The 21,161-nt window shown below is 35.8% G+C and overlaps 1 protein-coding gene across 1 annotated transcript; it reads right to left on the bottom strand.

Moving 5' to 3' along the window:
- Nucleotides 1-4,554: 4,554 nt before the first annotated feature.
- Nucleotides 4,555-11,143, bottom strand: SUCNR1 (succinate receptor 1). The gene is given in 4 exon segments (XM_063101522.1): nt 4,555-4,599; nt 4,730-5,674; nt 9,090-9,262; nt 10,996-11,143. Coding segments are annotated over 4 exon segments (1,311 nt in total).
- Nucleotides 11,144-21,161: the final 10,018 nt, after the last annotated feature.

The raw sequence follows: 21,161 nt of genomic DNA, 5'->3' as shown, positions 1-21,161 counted from the left end.
GTCTAATAGGTCTCACTCTGATGTTTTCCTGCCTTCGTATAAAAATAGGTAAGAAAATAGATCTTTCTCATGGAAAAATGAGAAGTATTTCTGTGAAATGGAGAAATTTCAATTCCCTTTGGATTTGAGTTAAGAGTTTCTTTTAGGGGCAACACTAACATTTGTTGAAAAAAAATCCCTTGGTAAGAGCAGTGGAGTAGGCAAACACTTTTAATCTGAAGCTCCTAAAGTGGGGCAAAATTACTCTTCCTAAGGCAAAGAGGGGGGGCCTAAGCTGAGGAGGGTGTGAGAGCCATTAAGAGGAAGGAACACAGAAAGTGGATGATTTTGTCTTCAGTAAAATTATTCTTTAAAAACCTGTCTTTTTGTTGGAAACCATTGCAGAGGGTAGGCTTAAAATCAAACCGGTACAAGGGAACAGAAGAACAGCATGAATACATGCAGAAGCTAGACATGAAAGATGGGCAGATAAAGTAAGCCTTTAAGAATTTTTAGAAACTCTGAGTGGGAATTTAAACTATTATAGAATATAGGGTTACATAATCTAGTTAAGCTTATTTACTTTTAAGAGAATAAGAGGGTCTGCTTCTGGTCATAACTTAGTAACTCCTATTAAACCACATTTTCTGCAAATAACATCTCTAAACTTTAGCAGCATATAAAAAACCAACTATCTGCAGGTTCTGAAGAGTGAACAAAAGAAGGCAGACACAGGATGAAGGTCAATACCTGGGAGAAGCAAAAGGCACTGAGTAACTTTCCCATTTTTTAAAAAACAGCTTCTGGCTTGGGTGCAGGTCCTTGTCAGGACATGTAGGGTTGCTAAAATCCAATCTATCAGGCATAACAAAGCAAAAGACAAGTTCAGAGTGAACTCAGCAGCTGGAATGTGAACGGGTAATATCCTGGAAAAGAGAAAGCCACAGAAAGGGCACCCTACAACTTGCGTACAAACTCTGTTCAAGTCTCTAACTGATCTGTGAACTATGGATGATTGCAAGCAGCCTGGTTAGGGCTAAAATAACTGAACTGAGATTTCAGAGTTTGGAGTTTGAGTTTGGTCACAAAACAAAATACTGAATCTCTTCAGTAGAATACAACAGAATCCAGAGTCTCTGCAACATATTATTCATAGTCTAGAATACAAATGAAATTCGCTAGATGTATTAGTCTGTTTCTGTTGCTTATAACAAAATACATGGAACTGGGTATTTCATAAAGAAAAGTGAAATTTATTGCTTACAATTACTGAGGCTGGGAAGTCCAAAGTCCATCTGGTGGTGACAGTGACCCAGAAGTCTCACGTTTTAAGATGGTAGAAGCAGAGAGAGAGAGAGAGATTCTCATTCACTCTTTTTTAAAGCCCTCAGAACCATGCCCATGACCACCATTTCTAATCCATTCACTACTGCATGGTCCTACAATCCAATCACCTCTTCAAGGCTCCAGCTTTTGACTATCATAATAGGATTTCCCACCCTCTTAACAGTCACTATGAGGGCCAAGTTACTAATGCATAAAACTTGGATGCAATTCAAGCTTCAGTGAGTTTTGGGGGGATATAATTCAATCCACTACACTAGACATATAGAGAAACAGGAACTTGTGGCCCATACTTAAGATAAAAGGCAATCAATGGAGACCAGCAACAAGATGACCCAGGTTTTGAGCTATCAGACATGAATTTCAATCATCCATTAAAACTGTGCTCAAAAGTATAGAGGAAACTATGAGGGTAGCCCAATGGCAACTTGCTCATAAGTTTATATAAATACACTCTATTCAGCATATAAGATATTGTCACTTATTAAAGTAGTGATGACATAAAATAGCTTGATTATGTACACTTGAAAGCAACACTGAATTTAAATTTGCTCTGTAAGGCATTTATACGTAACAAACAATAACTTAAAGATTATCTTGCTAGGTACTATGAAGATAATAAAAAATTAGGTATAGTTTTCAATTCTCAGACCTTGGAGTTGACTTGATCCTAAACAACTATAATATATAGTCAAAAATAATGCATTTTATAAAAACAGTACTTAAAGTAGTCTGAAGCCCCAGTGGTAGAAAGTTTTATTTCCAGATTTGAAGAGACAAGGATATAAGGGAAAGCTTTACAAAGGCGTTACAAATGAGTTGGACCTTGAGAGACTTTTAGAATTTTTATATAAAGGCATGATGAAACAAAAATGAACATCCAGGTGTACAAAGTCAAGAAAGTTCTGACTATAATAGAATGAAGTAGCAATCTTTGGCTTGAGGGTACAATTTGTGGCAAAAGTGTGGAGACGATGGAAGACGAATAGGTGGGTCTGGATTGCAGGATGCTATACCAAATAGTTTAGACATCATTCTGAAGCTGCCAGGGAGTCAATTTAAAGACAAGATGCAAAAGCCCAACATTATTTGCCTTGAAGATTACAAACCCAGAAAGAATTTTCATTATTTATTGTTTGTGATTCTTACAATTATCTAGTATAAAAAGCAAATGGAATAGCTTTTATAATTTAGTGCAGGCCCCTTTAGTCTATTAAGGATTAAGTTGCCACATGAGAGATTTGAGCAAGAAAAGAATTGAGAAATATGCTATGAAATTTCTTAACTTTCTGGTTGCAAGGTAATGTAAGATATATTTTGTATTCTAACAGTGCTGTTAAAAAGAGTCCATTTCTGCCACACCTTGGAATGGGGGTAGAAGGAGAAAACTTAAGTTCATCTTTACAAATAAATACTCATGCATAAAATACAAATTAAAGTTACATTACATTTTGCTAAATTTGCAGAAATAAACAAATATGTCTTTACTAAGGCCCTTACTGTGCCCTTTCCGATGTGCAAATTCAGAAGTTTTGTTTACAGCATATTATTAGGCAGTTATAAAATTACATTGAAATGTTTAAAATAGTGATAAACAAAAAGGCAAGGCGTGATAGAAAATATCTTAAAGCCTAGTACTACGTAAGAAAATAAATCCTTTCTTAATAATGTGTTTTTATGGTATTTCAGTTGCTTGCTGTCTAAAAGTATTAACAGAATATTTGGGGATTTGGGAATATCAGAATGTAATACCACCACAGTACCGTAGAACAGAAAAGACAATGGAATTTTATGTTGCTGTATTCATGATGCTTATTTTATCCTTCAAGTTGCTTACTCTTTACGGTATATGACATCAAGGAAAGGAACATAGACATGTAGCCATGGGCACATTTGCTTACATGTAAGTGAATTATTATGTCGTACTTCTTTGACTTTAAAAAGCTAATGGAGCATCCACTTTTTCCTCTACCTTTTTTTTGTTTGTTTGTTTTGGAATTTTTGTGGCATGGAATGGCACCTAACTATCAATCTATATTGACATGTACATAAATATTCTTTACGTTATATAATTTCAAGTGTGGTCTTATGTAATGTTCTATGAAAACAAGGCTCACTACGGATGTGAGTGATAAAGATAAAGCTGTCATTGCAAATTATCCCTGTGCTTACATAAACAAGGTGGCGGAGCGGGCAGAAAAAAATGTGATTTCCCCTCCAGAAGGGAAAATTAACCCAATAAATCTGTGATTATCATTTCAATTCCTCTTATTTGCTGGTTTTATGATATTAATATATATTAAAGTTCACTTATCAAGAACAGAAAGACTAATGAACTTTAATATATTTCCACACGCTGGTGATCAAATTGTTGTAATAAAATGCCAGACGGCAAAATCTCCATAAACATAATGGACTCTCACTTTTGTTTTGTTTTGCTTCAGGTTCCCTAACAGACACTTTGTGTTCCATAACTTTGAAATTTTCGCAAATATCCTTGGCATATCTCTCTAGTATTTTGATAAAATCATTTACACCTAAATTCCCTGACAGCCAACCTCAAACATATTCTCTCTCTTTGTTGGATGATTTCTTTAGGTTCTATTTAACCTAAATTAAGATTCTTTTTTGCTGTAGACTGTACAACAAAAAAGGACTAAGAAATTACAAAGTCAACACCAATTCATGATCAATATAAAGAAATAGTATACAGGTATCCTTGAACTCACTGTGCTGCAGTGGTATTACATTCGTACTCATGGCTACTGTTTACTGTGTTTGCTCAAGAGCTCAACTTCTAAAACAAGTATTTAACAGTTAATTATAATCCTTTGCTATTCAGTTCTCACATAAAGATTTAGGGTTATATGAATAAGAACAATCCAGAGAATGTTGCCGTTTTTCGTTTTTACAACCTGACCAATGATTAAATGCAGACGACTTGCTGCTTTATCTTCCTTGTATTCCTTCTGCACTGACTGACAAGGTCTTGGAACACCTAGGATTTTGGACTTAACATGTCCAAACATTACATAGTGCCAGTCCAACATCTTTTAATTCTTAGATTAAAAAGACCAATACATTCTTCTCATCCCATTCTTTTCACATACTCTGGGAACAACTTGCCTTTAAGTCAGGGTCAGATCTGTGACCCTTTTCATATCTACCAGTTAAAGCAAACTCTCGCTGGCTTGCAGCTACATATGTAAAACAGTCTGTTTCACAAGCATCTCACTTTTTCCTGAATGAAAACATGAGCTCATGAGATTATCTTCTTTTTTTTTTTTAGAATCTGAACAGCACCAGCTACATTGCAGCCTTGGTTTATTTTTGAGTAAAGAAAAGAAGAGAACAGGGATAAACTGGTAAAAGAAGAGCAGGAAGGAAGGGAGAGAGATTATCTTCTAAAGGATGGCAGGAACTTGAAGTTGTACCTCAGTTTATTCACCAGCATTTCCCTGAAGTGATCTCCCATAAGGAAATAGAAGACAGGGTTGATGACACTGTTCAGAAAGGCCAAAGGCCTAGTCACAACGTACAAGGAGCTGATGACAACCTGAGTGCACAGGGACTGCTTCCGGCTTCCTAGGCGTGAAGCGATCCTCACATTCCGCATGATGTGGTAGGGTGTAAAAAGCACAGAGAAGATCACCACTGCCATGATGACCAAGTTGAGAGGCTTCTCAAGGGGCAGAGCAGTAGTGACCTGTCTGCTTCTCTGCTTTAGAATGACAGCTATCTTGTAATAAAAGAAGCACATCACAAAAAGAGGAATGAGGAATCCCAACAAGGTTAGACACATGCTGTAAATGAAGTTGTATTCGGGGTCCCCAGAACTTGCAAAATCATTACAGGTAGTGCCATTGTCAACTACAACAGGATTTATAAGATGAAGTATGGGCAGTAGCTCTAAGGTTACTAAAACCCAAATGGCCAAAGAGATTAAAACAGCAGACTCTTTCCTTTGCAGCAGGTGTTCCCGGAAAGGATACTTCATGAGCAAGTATCGGTCAATGCTGATAAAAGTGAGGAAAAGAATGCTGGTGTAGAGGTTGGCATGGAGCACGTACCGGTTGCTTATGCAGAGCGCGTCTCCATATACCCAGTTTCCATTGGCATAACTTCTCATCAGCATGGGAAGGGTGCACAAAAAAGCTAAGTCAGAAATAGAAAGGTTAAAGAGATAAATGTTACTGCTATTCCAGTTCTTCAGACAAAAGAGGTAGCCAAAAACAACAGTGGTATTCCCAAGGAGTCCCACAATGAACTCAATTCCATAAAAGATGGAAAGGTAGTACTTTTCCAGGGCATCCTCTGCTGCCAGCCAGGCTTTGCAAGTTGCATTCCATGCCTAAAGAAGAAAGAAAAAATATAAGGATGAAACAACTGGACTGTAAATTGTGCAGAACGTCCTAAAACAAAGTAACACATGAAAGGTGAACTATGGAGAGTAGGTTATATTAGTAAAGGATGCATACATACATATACACATACACATACACACATATACATATATGTACAAGTATACACATATATGTTACTAATATTTTATTTCAACAAATATTTATTGAGTAACTTTCAACTACGTGTGCTAGGCATTGGGGATAACAGTAGTGAGTAAAACATAGTTCTTAATCTCAAACAATTTATACTTTCTTGGGAAGAATCAGAAAATAAACAAACAAATGGTGCCATATAATGATAAGTGCTGTGAATAAAAACAAGGAAGGATAAAAATATTAGAGAGTTTTAGAATGAAGGGTGGCAGTGAGCTATTTTTTATGTATTGTGATAAGGGAGATGTTTTTCTATGAGATAACATTTAAAAGAAACCTAAACAGAGAGAGCAAAAGAGTCATACGTGTATCTGGAGGAAGAGTGTTCCAGACATAAGGAAGAGCATGTGCAAAGGCCCTGAGGTGGAAACACACACAGAGGGCTTGGCAAACAGCAAAGAGGCTGAGGGAACGTGCAGCAAAGTAAGTAAAAGGAGAGCCTAATTCACTTTTTGTGTCTCCAGAACCTTCCATGGTCCTCAGCATATTCTAGTTTTTCAACAAATTCTGCTAAGTTAAACTGAATTGAACCATAACATAGAAGAGGAAATAGGGATTGTTAGAACTCCAGTTCCACTATTTTAATAGCTCTTACTTGTTTCCATATTGCCAAAGAATTCTTCTTATTTTATTAAATTGATAAAATAAACTCCAGTTTTAAAACATAATTTTTTAAAATTTAAAATATAAAACTAAAAATCTTAGTAGTAATAACAGTGGCCACTATTTATTGAAAGCTTATTGTGTACTATAGTACAATTAGATTCCAACAAATGAATTGGGGGGTAGGAGAAGGCAACAATATCCAGATCATAGGCACTGCTGAGGCCATCCATATAGTAAAAGACCCTCATCTACTACCTTCTGAATAAGGGCTGTAAAAATAAGCCATTGATCCATTTAAACCCCAGGTCTCTTGCTAACTTGCCATTTTCTTTCATGTAGTGAAGCCAGATTGTGGTTAGAAAAGGCATTTTAAGGACTTGCATTATCTGAAAAGTGTACTGGATCACCATTGTTAAATACAAAATCTTACTTATTCTAGTGAGGAAAAAGCAAGTTTGAAAATAAAATTTTATAAAAATCTTCTTGTCATATAGGCTCCTGAGTATTGGTTGCAATCAAATGATTCTTTCAACATAGTATTTTGGTAAATAGAGCAAAATAAGAACAAACACACCTAAACTGCTTTTTCCGGGATCCATGCAAACAATCTGGAAAACTCATATCTACTTTTGTCAAATTCAGGTTGTGTGCTTGAGTTAAAAATTGCTGGTATTGTGAGTGTTTTCTTTATGAAAATAAGTCATGGAATTGTAGGTATAAGTTCAATATTTTGATGAGTTATTTTTAATCACTCACTTTAAAACATCCTAAATTCCTCTGAGCCTCTCAAGTCTTTGCATGGCAACCTGCCACTAAGTCTAAGTCAAGATGAAGGTACATGGAAACTTCCACAGGCAGCAGCAGAGACGTGAGTGCTGCTGAAGAAACAAGCAGACTGGTTTCCCTCTGTCTTTGAGGTTATGCGATTCTACTGCTCTCTCACATTGCCAGCAATTTATTACATTTCTCCGCTTCATATTTTTCCATCTTTTCAAACCTCTTCCATGTACTCTGCCCTACTCATCATGAGCAGATGGTTTTGTCTCTTAGTTCACTGAGATAGAGACCATTTGTTGGGCTTACTCCAGATCCAACTCATTCCCAAATTCTCAAGATTCCTATGCTGTCCATTTTCTCCACTTTTCTATCTCTTCAGTCTTCTTCACCATCTCAACTGCATTTTTCCCATCAGCATTTAAATACTCTTGTCTTGTCAGGTTTAGAAATAAGGAGCAGATATAAACAAGTCTCCTTGGTTTCACATGTTCCTCCTCTTCATAGCTTGATTGCTGAAAAGAGTTGTCTCACTAAGTGTTTTGACATCCTGACACCCCTTCCCTTTCAACCAACTCCGGCTTGGCTTTTGACCCACCACTCCACCAAAATAGCCTCCACATTGCGCAATCCGGTAGTCATTTTTCATTGACTTCTCAGCTGCTTTTCAAATCATGACTTTTGGAAACACTCTTCTTTTGCCTTCTTTGACCTGACAATATTCTGGTTTTTCTTCTTTCAATTATTTATTTTATTTCAATTTATCAGTATACAATGTAGTTGATTTTCATGTCCCTTTACCAAATTCTTTTTCCCCCCTTGCTCTCTCCACTCTCCCCAATCAACATCATATCTGCTCACTGTTGACTTGTCTTAACAAGTTCAAGGAATTGTTGCGATTGCTATGCCTTCTTCCCCGCCACCCCCCTGACACCGTTTGTTTGCATATTTATTTGTTTGTTTATTTATTTATTTATTTTTAGCTCCCACAAATAAGTTAGAACATGTGGTATTTCTCTTTCTGTGCCTGACTTATTTCACGTAATATAATTTTTTCCAAATCCATCCATGTTGCTGCGAGTGGTAGTATTTCATTCTTTTTTATAACAGAGTAGTATTCCATTGTGTAGATATGCCACATTTTATTTACCCACTCATCCAACGATGGACATTTGGGCTGGTTCCAACTCTTGGATATTGTAAATAGTGCTGCAGTAAACACTGGAGTACAGGTATGCCTTCAACATGATGATTTCTATTCCTCTGGGTATATTCCCAGCAGTGGAATAGCTGGGTCATATGGTAGATCTATCTGTAATTGTTTGAGGAACCTCCATACCATTTTCCATAAAGACTGCAGCATTTTACAGTCCCACCAACAGTGTATGAGGGTTCCTTTTTCTCCACAACCTCTCCTGTTTTCTTTGCAGGCTTTTTTGTGGCTCAAGAACTAAATGTTGAGTTTCTCAAGGCTGAGCTCCTTCCTTTCCTGGACTCTCTCTCAATGATCTCATCCATTTTTGTGCTCTGATGACCATCTGTATATCAACAACTCCCAGATTCCAGCCCAGCTCAGACCTGTCTTATAAGCTATAGTTCTTTATACTTTTTGCCACTGATTGATTTCTCACAGGTACCTCTGTCTGCAGAAGTACTAAACTCTCCAATTTCCTTACCAACCCTGAAGCACTTCCCCCGTCTCAGTAAATGTCTCTACCATCTATTCAGTGCTCACCTCAGAAATCTAAGCAATATCCTTGAAGTCATGCACAATTTAACTCCAGTAATGAACACACTTGTTATTCATTATAGACAATAAGTCTTGTTTACTGTAATGTCTGGATGGATATTTCTCAAATCCATCGCTATTGTTCCATATCCTTCATTACCATCATCTCTGTCTTGGACTAGGTCGTATCCGCCTATTGTCTCCTCACATCTTTTTTGGCCCTCATTCAATCCATCTTTGCCACTATGGTCAAACAATCTAGAAAAACTACCACCTAAAATTTAATCATATTGTTCACTTTATCACAACCCTTAAATGACTTTCCACTGTCCAAGGACTAAAGTCCAAAATCCTTAATGGGGACTTCATTCCTGCATGATCTGGCCTCTATATGCCACATCAATCTCACTTAGCATTGCTCTCTTTCCTGCTCATCTTTCTTTTTGTTCTTTTAATGCACAGAACCTTCCTAATACACAGTCTCCTCTGTATAAGTCACCTTTCACTTCTGTTTTCCTCTTGTGTTGCCTGACCCGTTATATACTTTGTTTTATATGTATACTTCTTTCTGTCCTCAGTTCAAGGGTAGGTTTCCTAAGGTAGTCTCTGTGACTCACCAGTCTAAACTCTGTCCTCTCATTTTATGCTCTCATTGTATACTGAACTAATTCACAGCATTTCTCACAACTTTGTCTTACTCTCTGTTTATTTTCTACATCTGGCACAGTGACTAGCAGATAGCAGGTGATCTGTAAATGCTTGTTGAGAGAAGAGATGAATATAACACCCGACTGTTTACAAAGCACTTTTATAAATATTTTCTCCAAGGTAAGATAAGTAGTAAGCTCACCAAATTAAGGCCATTGCTCTATTTCACCATAAAAGCTGACGTTATATATAATGTGATAGGTATTTAAATTTGGCAATTATAGTAGCAATGGCTGTGATTTAGAAATACATTTGTGTAAGGTAAAATTTATTATCTATCTTGTAGGATCACTTTTAAAAATTAAGGCATTTAATTAATAATTTATGCCTAAAATTAATAAGAATATGAAGTCTAGAAAGACAAGTACGAAAATATTAAGACTTTTATCCCTAGCGATGAGTTTCTGAGCAGTTTTTATTGTGTCCCTTCTTCTTTTGTTTTACCTGGATTTTATTTATGTCTTCCTCCACCGCAATCAGCATGTATTTGATAATATTAAAATTTTCTAATCCCGAGAAATATAGAAAAAAGGCCAATAGACGTTAAAAAATTAGCAGACTATTTTTTAGGTAATGGTCATTTTTCACTATGATTCTAAATTCTATTCCGAGAAGTTTTCAATGCCACGCCATCTGGAAGCTCTCTCTTCCTGTCTTCTATGACATGACAATCTCCTTGTTTCCCTCTGCTATGGTTTGAATGTGTTCCTCAGAGTTCATGTGCTGAATACTTAATTGCCAATGTAGCGGTGTTATGAGGAGAGGCCTCAAGCGCATCACCTCCTGTACATGTCAGTCTCGCAAAGGAACGCACACACAAGGCCGGGTCACAGTTCTGTCAGATTTAACCATTGAACATCACTTTTTTCATTGCATCTCTACATTTGCTGTTTGCCTTGTCCTGGTTTAGAGGGAGGGTAAAGCCAAGGTTTCTCTCTCACCATCAACAATTGGTACTGTTGGGCTGCTTAGCCAAACAAGAGTGTTTCTTATTTAAAGGAATTCCACCCAAAAGTCCCACAAAAATCATCCACTCATCTTTGCTAATTTGTTACAGGAATGTCACGTCTATGTGTCTCCTCAGATCCAAGAAATATTACTTCTTTAAATTATTTTTAAAATCAGCCTCTGAAGTCAAACTGAAGAAGAGGATGATGTAAGGCGAGAGGGAAAAAAGGAGCGAGGAATAGAAAGGGCATCAAAGATCACTGCCCACAAGGAGCCATTAAGATCACCATGGAGGCAAGATTAAAAAGAGAAAACAGAAAAAGCTTAAAGTCACATAATAACATAACAAACTCAAGGGCATCAGCCTGGAGGACAAAGCGCAGCACTTGAGTGCTGCATATTCAACGGCAGAAGCTGGTAGATCTGGGCCTGGCCCAGCTGTAGCTGGTTCTGTGATTTCAGCTCCATTTCCTGCGTGACACCCGCTCATACACTGCATCTTCCCACCATACTGAAGTACGTGTCTGTGCCTCCCACCTTCCTCTCCCCATGCCCTCTCGCTCCCTCACTGGTAATGCAGATCCTTCTGCTGGACTTCCCTATATTGTCCTGTGTGCCCAGAAGACTTCTATTCAACTGTGCAAGTATTTCCTTTCTGATGAAGCCTTCTCTGATTAATGTGGGCTCAGTCAGTAACTCTTTTCTCAAAGTCTCCATAGCAATTTATGCATGGCTATCAATGCTGACATTTCAACAGTATGTTATCATTGGTTACATGTTGCTATTCCCCAAACCTCTATGCTCCTCTCTTTTTCCTGGGAATTCTTTCACTCCTATTATGGCAGTGATCATTTACGAACTGATGCTGACTCACAGACATGCAACTCTGGCCAAGACCTCTCTCCTGAGGTCTGCTGTACACAGACTTACTGAACATTTCATCATGGACAGTTCACTTGCAGATTTCACTATCTAACATGATCCTATTTATGTATTTATTGGTAGTTTATTCTCTGTCTCCCCAACACCTTCCTTCGTGGAGTAGATAGCTACTACTTAGGAGAGGGTCTGGCCTATAGTCAACACTCAACACATATTTTTTAAGTATTTACCCCAACGCAAACTCATTATCTTTCCTGTGAAGTTTGTACAATCTCCTGAGCTCCCTACTTTGATTAATAACATAACCATATACCAGTCACTCAAAGCTGGAGCCATTTTAAATAACTTTCAATTTTACCCTTAATATGCAATTGGAGGATAAGGGTTTCTTAACAATCTTTTCCCTGTTTCCACAATGGCTGCCACAATCCAGGCACTCATCATCCCCTAAAATATGACACTTGTCTCTTAATTGCTCTCCTTTCCTGTAGTCTTAACCCTTTCCAGGTCACCCACGGTACAGTTTCAGAGTGTTATTTTTGAATCACAAATCAGGGCATAGGACTCCATTACTTTAAACTTACTTATGTGGTTGCTTTTTGCTTATAGGACTAGGTTCTAAAATCCCTAGATATTGTGTTTGAAAATGTTAGCTGCAGTTACTTCTCCTGTTTCATTCAATTGCCAGTTACTTACTTTCCTTTAGAGGTGCGACCTAGACAACATATACTGCATGAAACCTTTTCCAAAATCTGTGTTCCAGGTAGGAAGGAACACTCCCTCTTTGGTGTGCCCGCTGGGCCTCGCGCGCACATCTGCTGCAGCCACTGCATGTCTTTATTTACGTGTCCATCCCCCTGATAGGCTGAAAACTCCTTGACAGCCAAGACTGTGTGAATTCATCTCTATGTCTCCAGGAATGTGGTGTCAGATATGGGGGGGTGCTCGTTATAAGTTTACTGTATAAATGAATGAATAAAATAGAAAACAACAACAACAACGACAAAAAACCACACAGGCCTTTAAGAGGTGATTGCCTTCATGAACAGATTCCTGCCGTTATTGCGCAAGTTCGTTCTCCCGGGAGTGAGTGAGTTCTCAAGAGAATGGGTTATTAGAAAAGTGAGCTCAGTTTGTTCTTGCAATCTCGTTCACCCATGCTCTCTTGCCCTTCAGCTTTTTGACACGTTACGTATAAAAGCCCTTGCCAGAATCTGTCCCCATTCCCTTGGACTTCTCAGCCTCCAGAACTGGGATGCAAATAAATTTATTTCCTTTGTAAATTACCCAGTCTTGGGTATTCTGTTATAGGAACAGAAAGCTAAGACACCCTCTTTTCTCCACTAGCAGACTGTTTTGTGACCTAATTCTTCTTTGCCCAAGTTTTAAATGTTGGGAGTTCCTGAGGGATCTGTTCTGGATCCTTTATTTTGGGGATATGCCAAACTTGCACACTCTGAAATGAAAATTAGGACAATAGGTCATTTCCTTGAAACAAAAAATTCATTTCATTTTGAGCTTCCTTGTTTTCTGATCATAGCACTTATCTTTCTGTTTCGTAAGTACTGACTTTCATCAGTAGCTTATGTATCTTATGTGCAGCAGAAAGGCTTGATTGCCATGAAAGGAAAATATAGACATAAAGACTTGTGCAACTAGAAGCCAGGTTACCAATGATTGCCACTTGAATAAGTTAGGGGCCACAAGGAAGTCATGGAGCATTCTTCTGCTTTACAGTAGTCCAGAGGATAGGGAACTGAGGGAGGGAGTAGGGATAAAGAATACTAGGGATGGAATAAGGAAAATGAATGACCAAATAGTGAACTTTTTAACTTTTTTCTGCTTCTTGTAGAGTGGTAGCATTATTCTTAAAAAAAAAAAAAAATTTAAATAATGTATATCTGAGGTCGGGCAAAGGGCATAAAGAAATATCATGATTCGTAAGAATGAATATGCTGATAATAAATAAAAATTTAAGATAAAAAATATGTACAAAATACACGTTAATTGGGAAACTCAGAAAAATGCAAATGGGAAAAAATAAAAACTAGATATCATCTGTAAAGTATCTACTCCTAATATTTGGATGACTTTCTACACTTTAATATTTATTTGAATTTATATTTTAAAAATTTAATTATGCTTTTTATGATGTTTTATAATCTGCTTATTTGATACATTTGTTTCATTCTTAAAAAATAATTTTTTGTAATTCCATAATATTACTAAATTGTGGTTTTATGAAGGTGGGCTATCTAGTGTTTGTAGGCCAATTTAACTTTAGCAGGATCCACAATATTGAGGATATCTTCCAAACTGAATGATATTTCTAGCTGAATGTGTTTGTAGGGTGGTTATTGTACTTCTATAAATTGGTGAAGTAAATAAAACCAATCTTTTAAATAAAATTCCCATTGAAGGGGAAATTTCCTCATGAAAAGTAAATATTCTCTTTCCCACTGTGTAGGGGTTGTATTCTTAATTTTTAGGAAATAGAAATAGCAATAAGTAGGTTAGAGCTGATTTCGGTAAATTATTTTTAACAGGTGTTTGTGTGTTTATTTCATATATTATCAATTAAAGTAAAATGTTTAGTTTCAATATGAAAATGTATCTAAACCTGCTAAATCAACCTAGAAGTTATATCTAATTTACTCACATAAGCAGATCAGTAAGTAATACTCATTTTCAGTTTGGAAGTAATGTTTCTTTTACTTTAAATGTATTCAGCCTTTTAAAAGTGTACATTTTTAAAACATTAAAAAAATTTTAAAAATATATTTGATAGTTTCACAGCTTTTAAGTTGTTTTTTCTTCATAATCATCACCATTAAACAAAGAACAGGCGTGAAAGTTTATTAATTGCTACATTAAGGCAAAGTCACATTGTAACTTAAAGATTGTTTTTAACAAATTGCTTTTTTCACTACTAAACAATTTGAATGAAAGTATATATTCATGCTGAGAAGATACAGTAATTTAATATTGATGATTCATTTTTATATGTTTGATAATCACATCAGAAACTAAGGTATTAAACAATGATAGTATGATATCACATCGTGTGTTTATTAATTTCTTTAGGAATACTTCCCAAATGATGAAAAATTTCTGGTAAAATAGCAATGGTTTCTGAAATTTTCTATTTTTCCCTAGTGAATTATATTCTTGAACAATGTCATTTTTAAGCACATAAATGCTACATTTACTTTTTAAAATGCCTTAAAATTCCTTCTAATACATCATTTTCTAAACATGAAAATATTTTGTGACAAATTGTTTCAAATGATTTAGAAACTTTAAAATTTTTTCATAAATGGTTATAATTATTTACCTATATCCAATTACTCTTTTTGCTGAAACATAAGTTACTGAGACATTAGCAAATATAACAAATCCCTTTAAATAAAGTAAATTTAGCATTTGACAACTAAAACAAGACTTTTTATTTGGTAGAAAATAAATGCAAAGGAAAAAATTATGACTTCTTTTAGTTTCTTTCGCTGTTTTACATTCACTATGAACAGTCCATTTAAACATTATTTAAAATCTTAATTGCTCAGAAGTCACTTTAAAAAGAAGTCCCCAGCAGAAGGCTGGCATTCCTTCCCATACCTGAGAAACATGCGTTAACAGTATAGCTCACCATTCTGTTGGAAGGCCTGATCCCTTGACAGAAAACTCTGCCAGCAACTGGAGACAGCTTCTGACCCAGCGCTGTGCTGCTAGTCGTGCTTAGTGCAGTCTGATTTACATATTATGCAGCCAAGATGAATAATTTAAAAGTCCAGGAATAACTCAGTCAAACCTCCAAATCAGAGATGTTCATGTACAGGAACTTCTTCAAAGTGTAGACATAAAATAAATGACTCATTTTGCAGAAAACATATCAAATAAATAGATTTTGAAAAGACTGCTGTTGAAATTATTTTACCCACTACCAAACAACAGAGAAGCATTCCTTATTTTCATATTTACACAATAAGGAACTGTTTACAAGAAACTGTCAGCACTTTCTATGTTGGGTATGGTTGCTTCTTCTGCTTTTTCTTCACTTGTCAATTTCACAATTTCTGGTGAATTCTATATTGGGCATATAATAGCTAACCTGCTGTTATCAACAATTTTGAGGGAAGTATAAAACTGAAATTTTGGAAAGAAATCTAGATGTATGCTTTGTCAGTATACTAGCAAATGGATGCTAGAGCTTTAGGTTGTCTCCATTTTATTTTCTATGATTAAAATCAAGAGTCACATAAAAAATTCATCAGGTGGCTAGGGATTAGGAAGAAGGGTGCTATCTAAATAAAATAATCTCAATAGATGGCAATTTACCCCAGTCAATGCTCTGAATAACACCTGGAAGCACATTACCACCATTTCAGACTGGAAGCACATGTGGCCTTTTCTATGGATTATATCAGATTTATATTAAAGTGAAAACTCAATCTGCTTGGTGTGTAGCATTAAGATTATGCTGAGTAAGTCCCTGACTGTACAACAGTAATAATTCAATTTGAAGGTCACATGAGTTGAATGCTGAGTTACCAATGGCAGGCAGAAGCCCCCAAAAGAAGCTCTATTACAGTTGTTGTCCCAACCAAGCATTTCCTCTTCCCCAATATCTGACAGCCTAAAACTCAGAAACTTCAATATATATGTATATACATATATACACACACACGCACACAAGTACACACTATACTCGTGTTGATAGATAATATACTTAAAGATACATACATGTATGAAATATAAATGTATTTATAAATGTATAAACATTTGTATATAAAATATGTATATTGACATGAAAAAATATCTCTGAAATTTGAAGAATTCTTATGATATCTCAGGTATTGCACTAAGCACCTTTATACATTGAGTGCTTATAATAATCCCTGTGAGGTTGTTGTTATTTCAAATTTTTTTTGTTTTCAGATTAAAATACTGAGGCTCAGAGAGGTTAATTAACTTTCCCAAGGTCACATAATCAATAAGGACAGAGAATGGAGTTTAAGCCTATATATTTTGATTCTAGAAGCACCTGCTCTGATTCTCATGGACCCCCTCCAAGCCACATGGATATATTTCACAGGTTTCTGAGAACATTCAGATGGAAGGCAAGAGTGATTCACTCTTTGTGGAGTGGTGGCAGCTCCACAGAACTTCCTCTATCTTCTCCCTCTTCCTGACTACAACCTCTCTCTTCATGGCTAAGAAAAAACTCCTTTTCACAAACAAAAACTCCTCCTTTTTCACAGTACAAGTAATCTAGACTGTGGCCTGCTAGCCTTGCTTCTGTTCTAAGTCTTACTTCACCAAGAATCCCATTGCTTCAGAATGCCCACAAATGAGCACTCTGGGACAGACAATAAAAGATCTCCGAGTACTTCTGTAGTTTTTTTATCACGAAACTTTATGCAGGTTTATAGAAGGATAACTGCACAGAGGCAAGGCCAGATTCGCGGTGCCATGGGCCTGCTATCTCTGCAGTCCCAAAGCTCTCGCTCTCAAAAGGGTCACACATTTGATTTAATGCTATAATGTCACATTCTTCATTGACATTCTTAATATTTTTTTAACAAGGGAACCCATATTTTCCTTTTTCACTGACCCGTGCAAATTATGTAGCTAATTCTGCCTGTGAAAGTTCAAGTCTCCTAGAACATGATTTCTATTCGACACGTACAATTGTGATGGGGCAAAGATTTTTTGTTTCGGTTTGGACTTTTTATTTTAAAAACAGTATGACATATCGAAATTCACGGGTAGAGGAGTGATGAAAGTTTGAAAGGCAGTAAATTTTGCAGTATAATTTGCTAAATAAGAAGAGGTATTAAAAAACATAGCTACTGCCTTCTTTCAAATCTTGACTTCACCACTAGAGCTTTCAGTTTTCTTATCTGTAAAGGAGAAATAATAAAAGTGCCCATCTCAGGGAGTTAAGTATTATAGTCGAAGTACATAATGGGGTACGTATTTATTGTAAATAAATATAGGCCGTTACAGAAATTTGTAACAAATGAGAAGACGTTCTTCAAATGATAATGTCGATTCAATGCCATCAACATTAGAATATTTGGTGCCCAAGAATATCCATTTAAAATAACCTTATAAAACCCAGTATGGTGAAAAGATTAGTGAGTTCTTGTCCTGGCTTTGCCTTTAACTAGCTGGGTAATCTTTAAAAAAAATCACATAATTTGATTTTTTGTTTGGAAAAGGAGGATAATAATTCCTACCCCCATAAACCTCATAATGTTCATAGTATCAAATGAGACAATATTTGAACGTGCAGTGGGCTAGGAAGGCAAGAGCAGTTCATGCAAACCAAGAGTATTAGTAGAGACATTTAAGAGGAAAGAAAACATGGCGGAAAAGACAATCAAAATATTAATTAAATCCAATGTTAATAACAACTTCCACTAACATGTTTTGAGCACTCATTCTATAACCACACTGTGTATGCATTAATTCCTTTAATACCCACAAGAATTTAATGCGATGCATCCTATTAATATTCCTTATTTTCTGATAAAGAATCTGAAACCTAACAAAGATTAAATAAATCACCCTCAATTACACAGCTAATAAATGACTGAGCTAAATTGAAGCCTTGTCTCTTGACTCCTGAACCCAAGCTTTTGACCATTATTCTCCCTCTTTCATAGTAAAGAAGAAAATATTACATTGAAACATAAAATTATTGATAGTGGAAAATTTTTACCTTACATATAGGATAATTTTATGTAGTTTAATCTAATAAAACTAAGTTTAAAACTAGCAACAAATCTAATTATTGGTTATCAGAATTATTGGTTATGAAATTTAATTATTTAAAATTTCCAACGAAAAAGAATAGAATATTTTAGATAAGAAACCAGAAAATAAATATCTAAAGTGTTTCTGAGAAGCTTCTACTAGCAACATCTCTGGGCGTGTTTTCAAGGTGCATTTCTTTAAACAGCACAAAAAGTCTGTGTGGAAAACAAACTTGTCTAAGAGTCAAAGGAATCACAGCAGGAAATGAGGACGGCAATTAATCAAATTCAAGGAATTTCCCCTATACCCTTAAGGGGAAATAACAACAATAATAACCCAAAGAGCTTGAAACAAATGAAGATTATTAAGGAGGATATTATGTTGCTAAGAGTATATGACCAAGACTACATGGTTACTTCCATATTCAAGGATTGGTTTTATGTAGGGAAAAAAATAAAGAGAACAGAAAAAGGGCAAACACAGTAGAGGGTATTTGTGGGTTGTCTCTAAACTCTTTCTGCTTCTAAAATTAAATTACTCTATTAACCAAACTTACTTTACAGTGGAAAAAGTTTAAGATGGTATTCAAGCTGAGGCAAAGCAATCTGTTCCCTCTTTACGTGAAAATCCTTCTCAATTAAGCGTTACACTAGTAATGCAAAATTTTACGTTATTGCTTTTTTTCTTATCATACAGTTGAGGAAAAGTGTGTCATATCTATTAGTAATGGGCATAATTTAAAAAAATTGTTTTCTGCTGAATTAAAACACTTTACTTGTGAAAAGTATCTGGCAATAGTTGAAAGATTTTAAGATCCTTAAAAGTATTAATAGTTAACCTAGAAACACAACAAACTAACATTTTCAGTTTATATTAAAATTCTAACCGCTAAATGATTTCTTAATGCTATGTGGTAAACCTTAATCACAGGTGTTTCTCTATTAAAATAATACCTTGTTTACCTGACAGAAATCAAGATATATGAAATTCAAGCAAAGATGTTGATTGAAGGAGTTGGAAATGATATAATAAAAGAAACGGGCCATTTACATTCAAGAAATGTACTTAGAGTGAGATGGTTACAGCCTTATCAAAACAAGTGGACGCAGCTGCTGCATTTCACTCCAGTTGCAGTGAACAAACACAGACTTTTGTTTAGAGTGAATGGTCTTTTGGCACAAACCTTTGTGTTCTGAGGTTCTTTGGTTTTGAAATTCAGCCACTGATCAAGGCATAGCCATTTTTATTTAAAAAAAGATGAGTTTTCCTGAAATATTAAAATAATTTATTCATTTGCAAATTGGTTATTCAACTGCTCTTTCCAGTCGCATTTACTGTATTTTGTACAATTTTGCCTAATTCTTGGAACGTTTTACATTATGAAATGAAAAAGCTGCTAGTTTGTTGTTTTGATGTGCATGCAAGCACTTTCAATTGGCTACTAATTAACCACTCTCCATCTCACTTGCCCTAATGTATTATTTGCCCCTGGAATAAAGAACTAGAGTCAGTTTGAATCTCACTGAGCATTTTAGAAATTGAATTGAGAGGTTTTCAAAATTCCCTGGAGTACAGGGAATATGTTCATTATGTGAGCTAAGTGCTTTATGACCATGTTATGAATTAAATAAAGGAGATAACCTGTCCCTGTTAATAAAACATTTAGAGGCAGGAGTCTCTTGTATTAGTATCTTGATCTCTGCAACATACCCATTAATGTAATTATTAAATTTAAAGTTATATTTTATGCTCAGGTATTATACTACAAAGCTGATAAAATTTGACCTCACTGCTAGGTCATTATTGTAATATAGTACACAAAGAATTTTCAGACTGTAGTAGTTCTGACAATTACAATTAAGCAATACAAAGGCTTAAGGAGAGACTACAATTGCTACCTTTTAAAATATTTCCCCCATCCTATAGGTATTATTTATGTGTCTATACACAGTGTTTCTTCACATTAACCTAACTTTAAATTCTGACATCACTTGTATTATTTGAATGTAGTATTGCCGGTCAAAACTCCTCGCTTGGGCTATTGGATTTAGGAAAGTGCTTAGAAGTCATTGCATTGACTTAGAAGTCTTCAGGTCAAGGACATTAGACTCAGAATGGTGAGGATATGACTGGAGAAGGATGACTTTGAGAACAATGGGATGTCCTGGGCACAATGGGGATGTCAGGACCCATGTGTGGGAGGAGAGAGTGGTCCTCCTGAGAGCCACATGTAGTTTCCTGATGGAAGGGAGAAAATCACTCTTATCCATTCCCAGAGAAGGGCCTAACATTGCCTGTTTTAATAATCAAAAAAGAAGGAAAGAAAGATAATAACAAGGTTGAGAGAGACGGTCCCATCATGCACCCATCTTTAGGAGAGGGACTTAACAAATCTAGAGCTTGCCAGAACCTTCTCACTGCCAAGGACCGCAAAACACAAAAGCTTATGCCAAAAGACCATTTGCTCTAAACAAAACTGTGTTTGTTCACTGTGACCAGAGTGAAATGCAGCAGCTGCATCTATTTGTTTTCATAAGGTCTGTAACCCCCAAACTCCAAGGACTCTTCTTGAATAAAAATGGCCCATTCCCTTTATTCTACCATTCTCTCCTTCACTCAACATCTTTTAAGACCTATTCCTACACCTATCAGGAACCAGAAATGGTGGAATGCTAATCTGTAGCAGAGCTTAAAATACAGGGAAAATTTAAAAAAATAACTTTTTCCAATTGCACTGGATTCTTGAATGTTAAATACCAAGCACTGTGAGAGATGGAAAACAAGCATAGATTAGAAAAGCCTTTTACAAAGCAATAGCTGATATTTCTCTTTTTAAATTTCTACCTTGTCCTATTAATTCAGACACTAATATTTCA

The sequence above is a fragment of the Cynocephalus volans genome, chromosome 1 (genome assembly GCF_027409185.1).
Source record: "Cynocephalus volans isolate mCynVol1 chromosome 1, mCynVol1.pri, whole genome shotgun sequence".
Taxonomy (NCBI): domain Eukaryota; kingdom Metazoa; phylum Chordata; class Mammalia; order Dermoptera; family Cynocephalidae; genus Cynocephalus; species Cynocephalus volans.
This window is presented reverse-complemented; position numbering and strand designations above follow the sequence as displayed.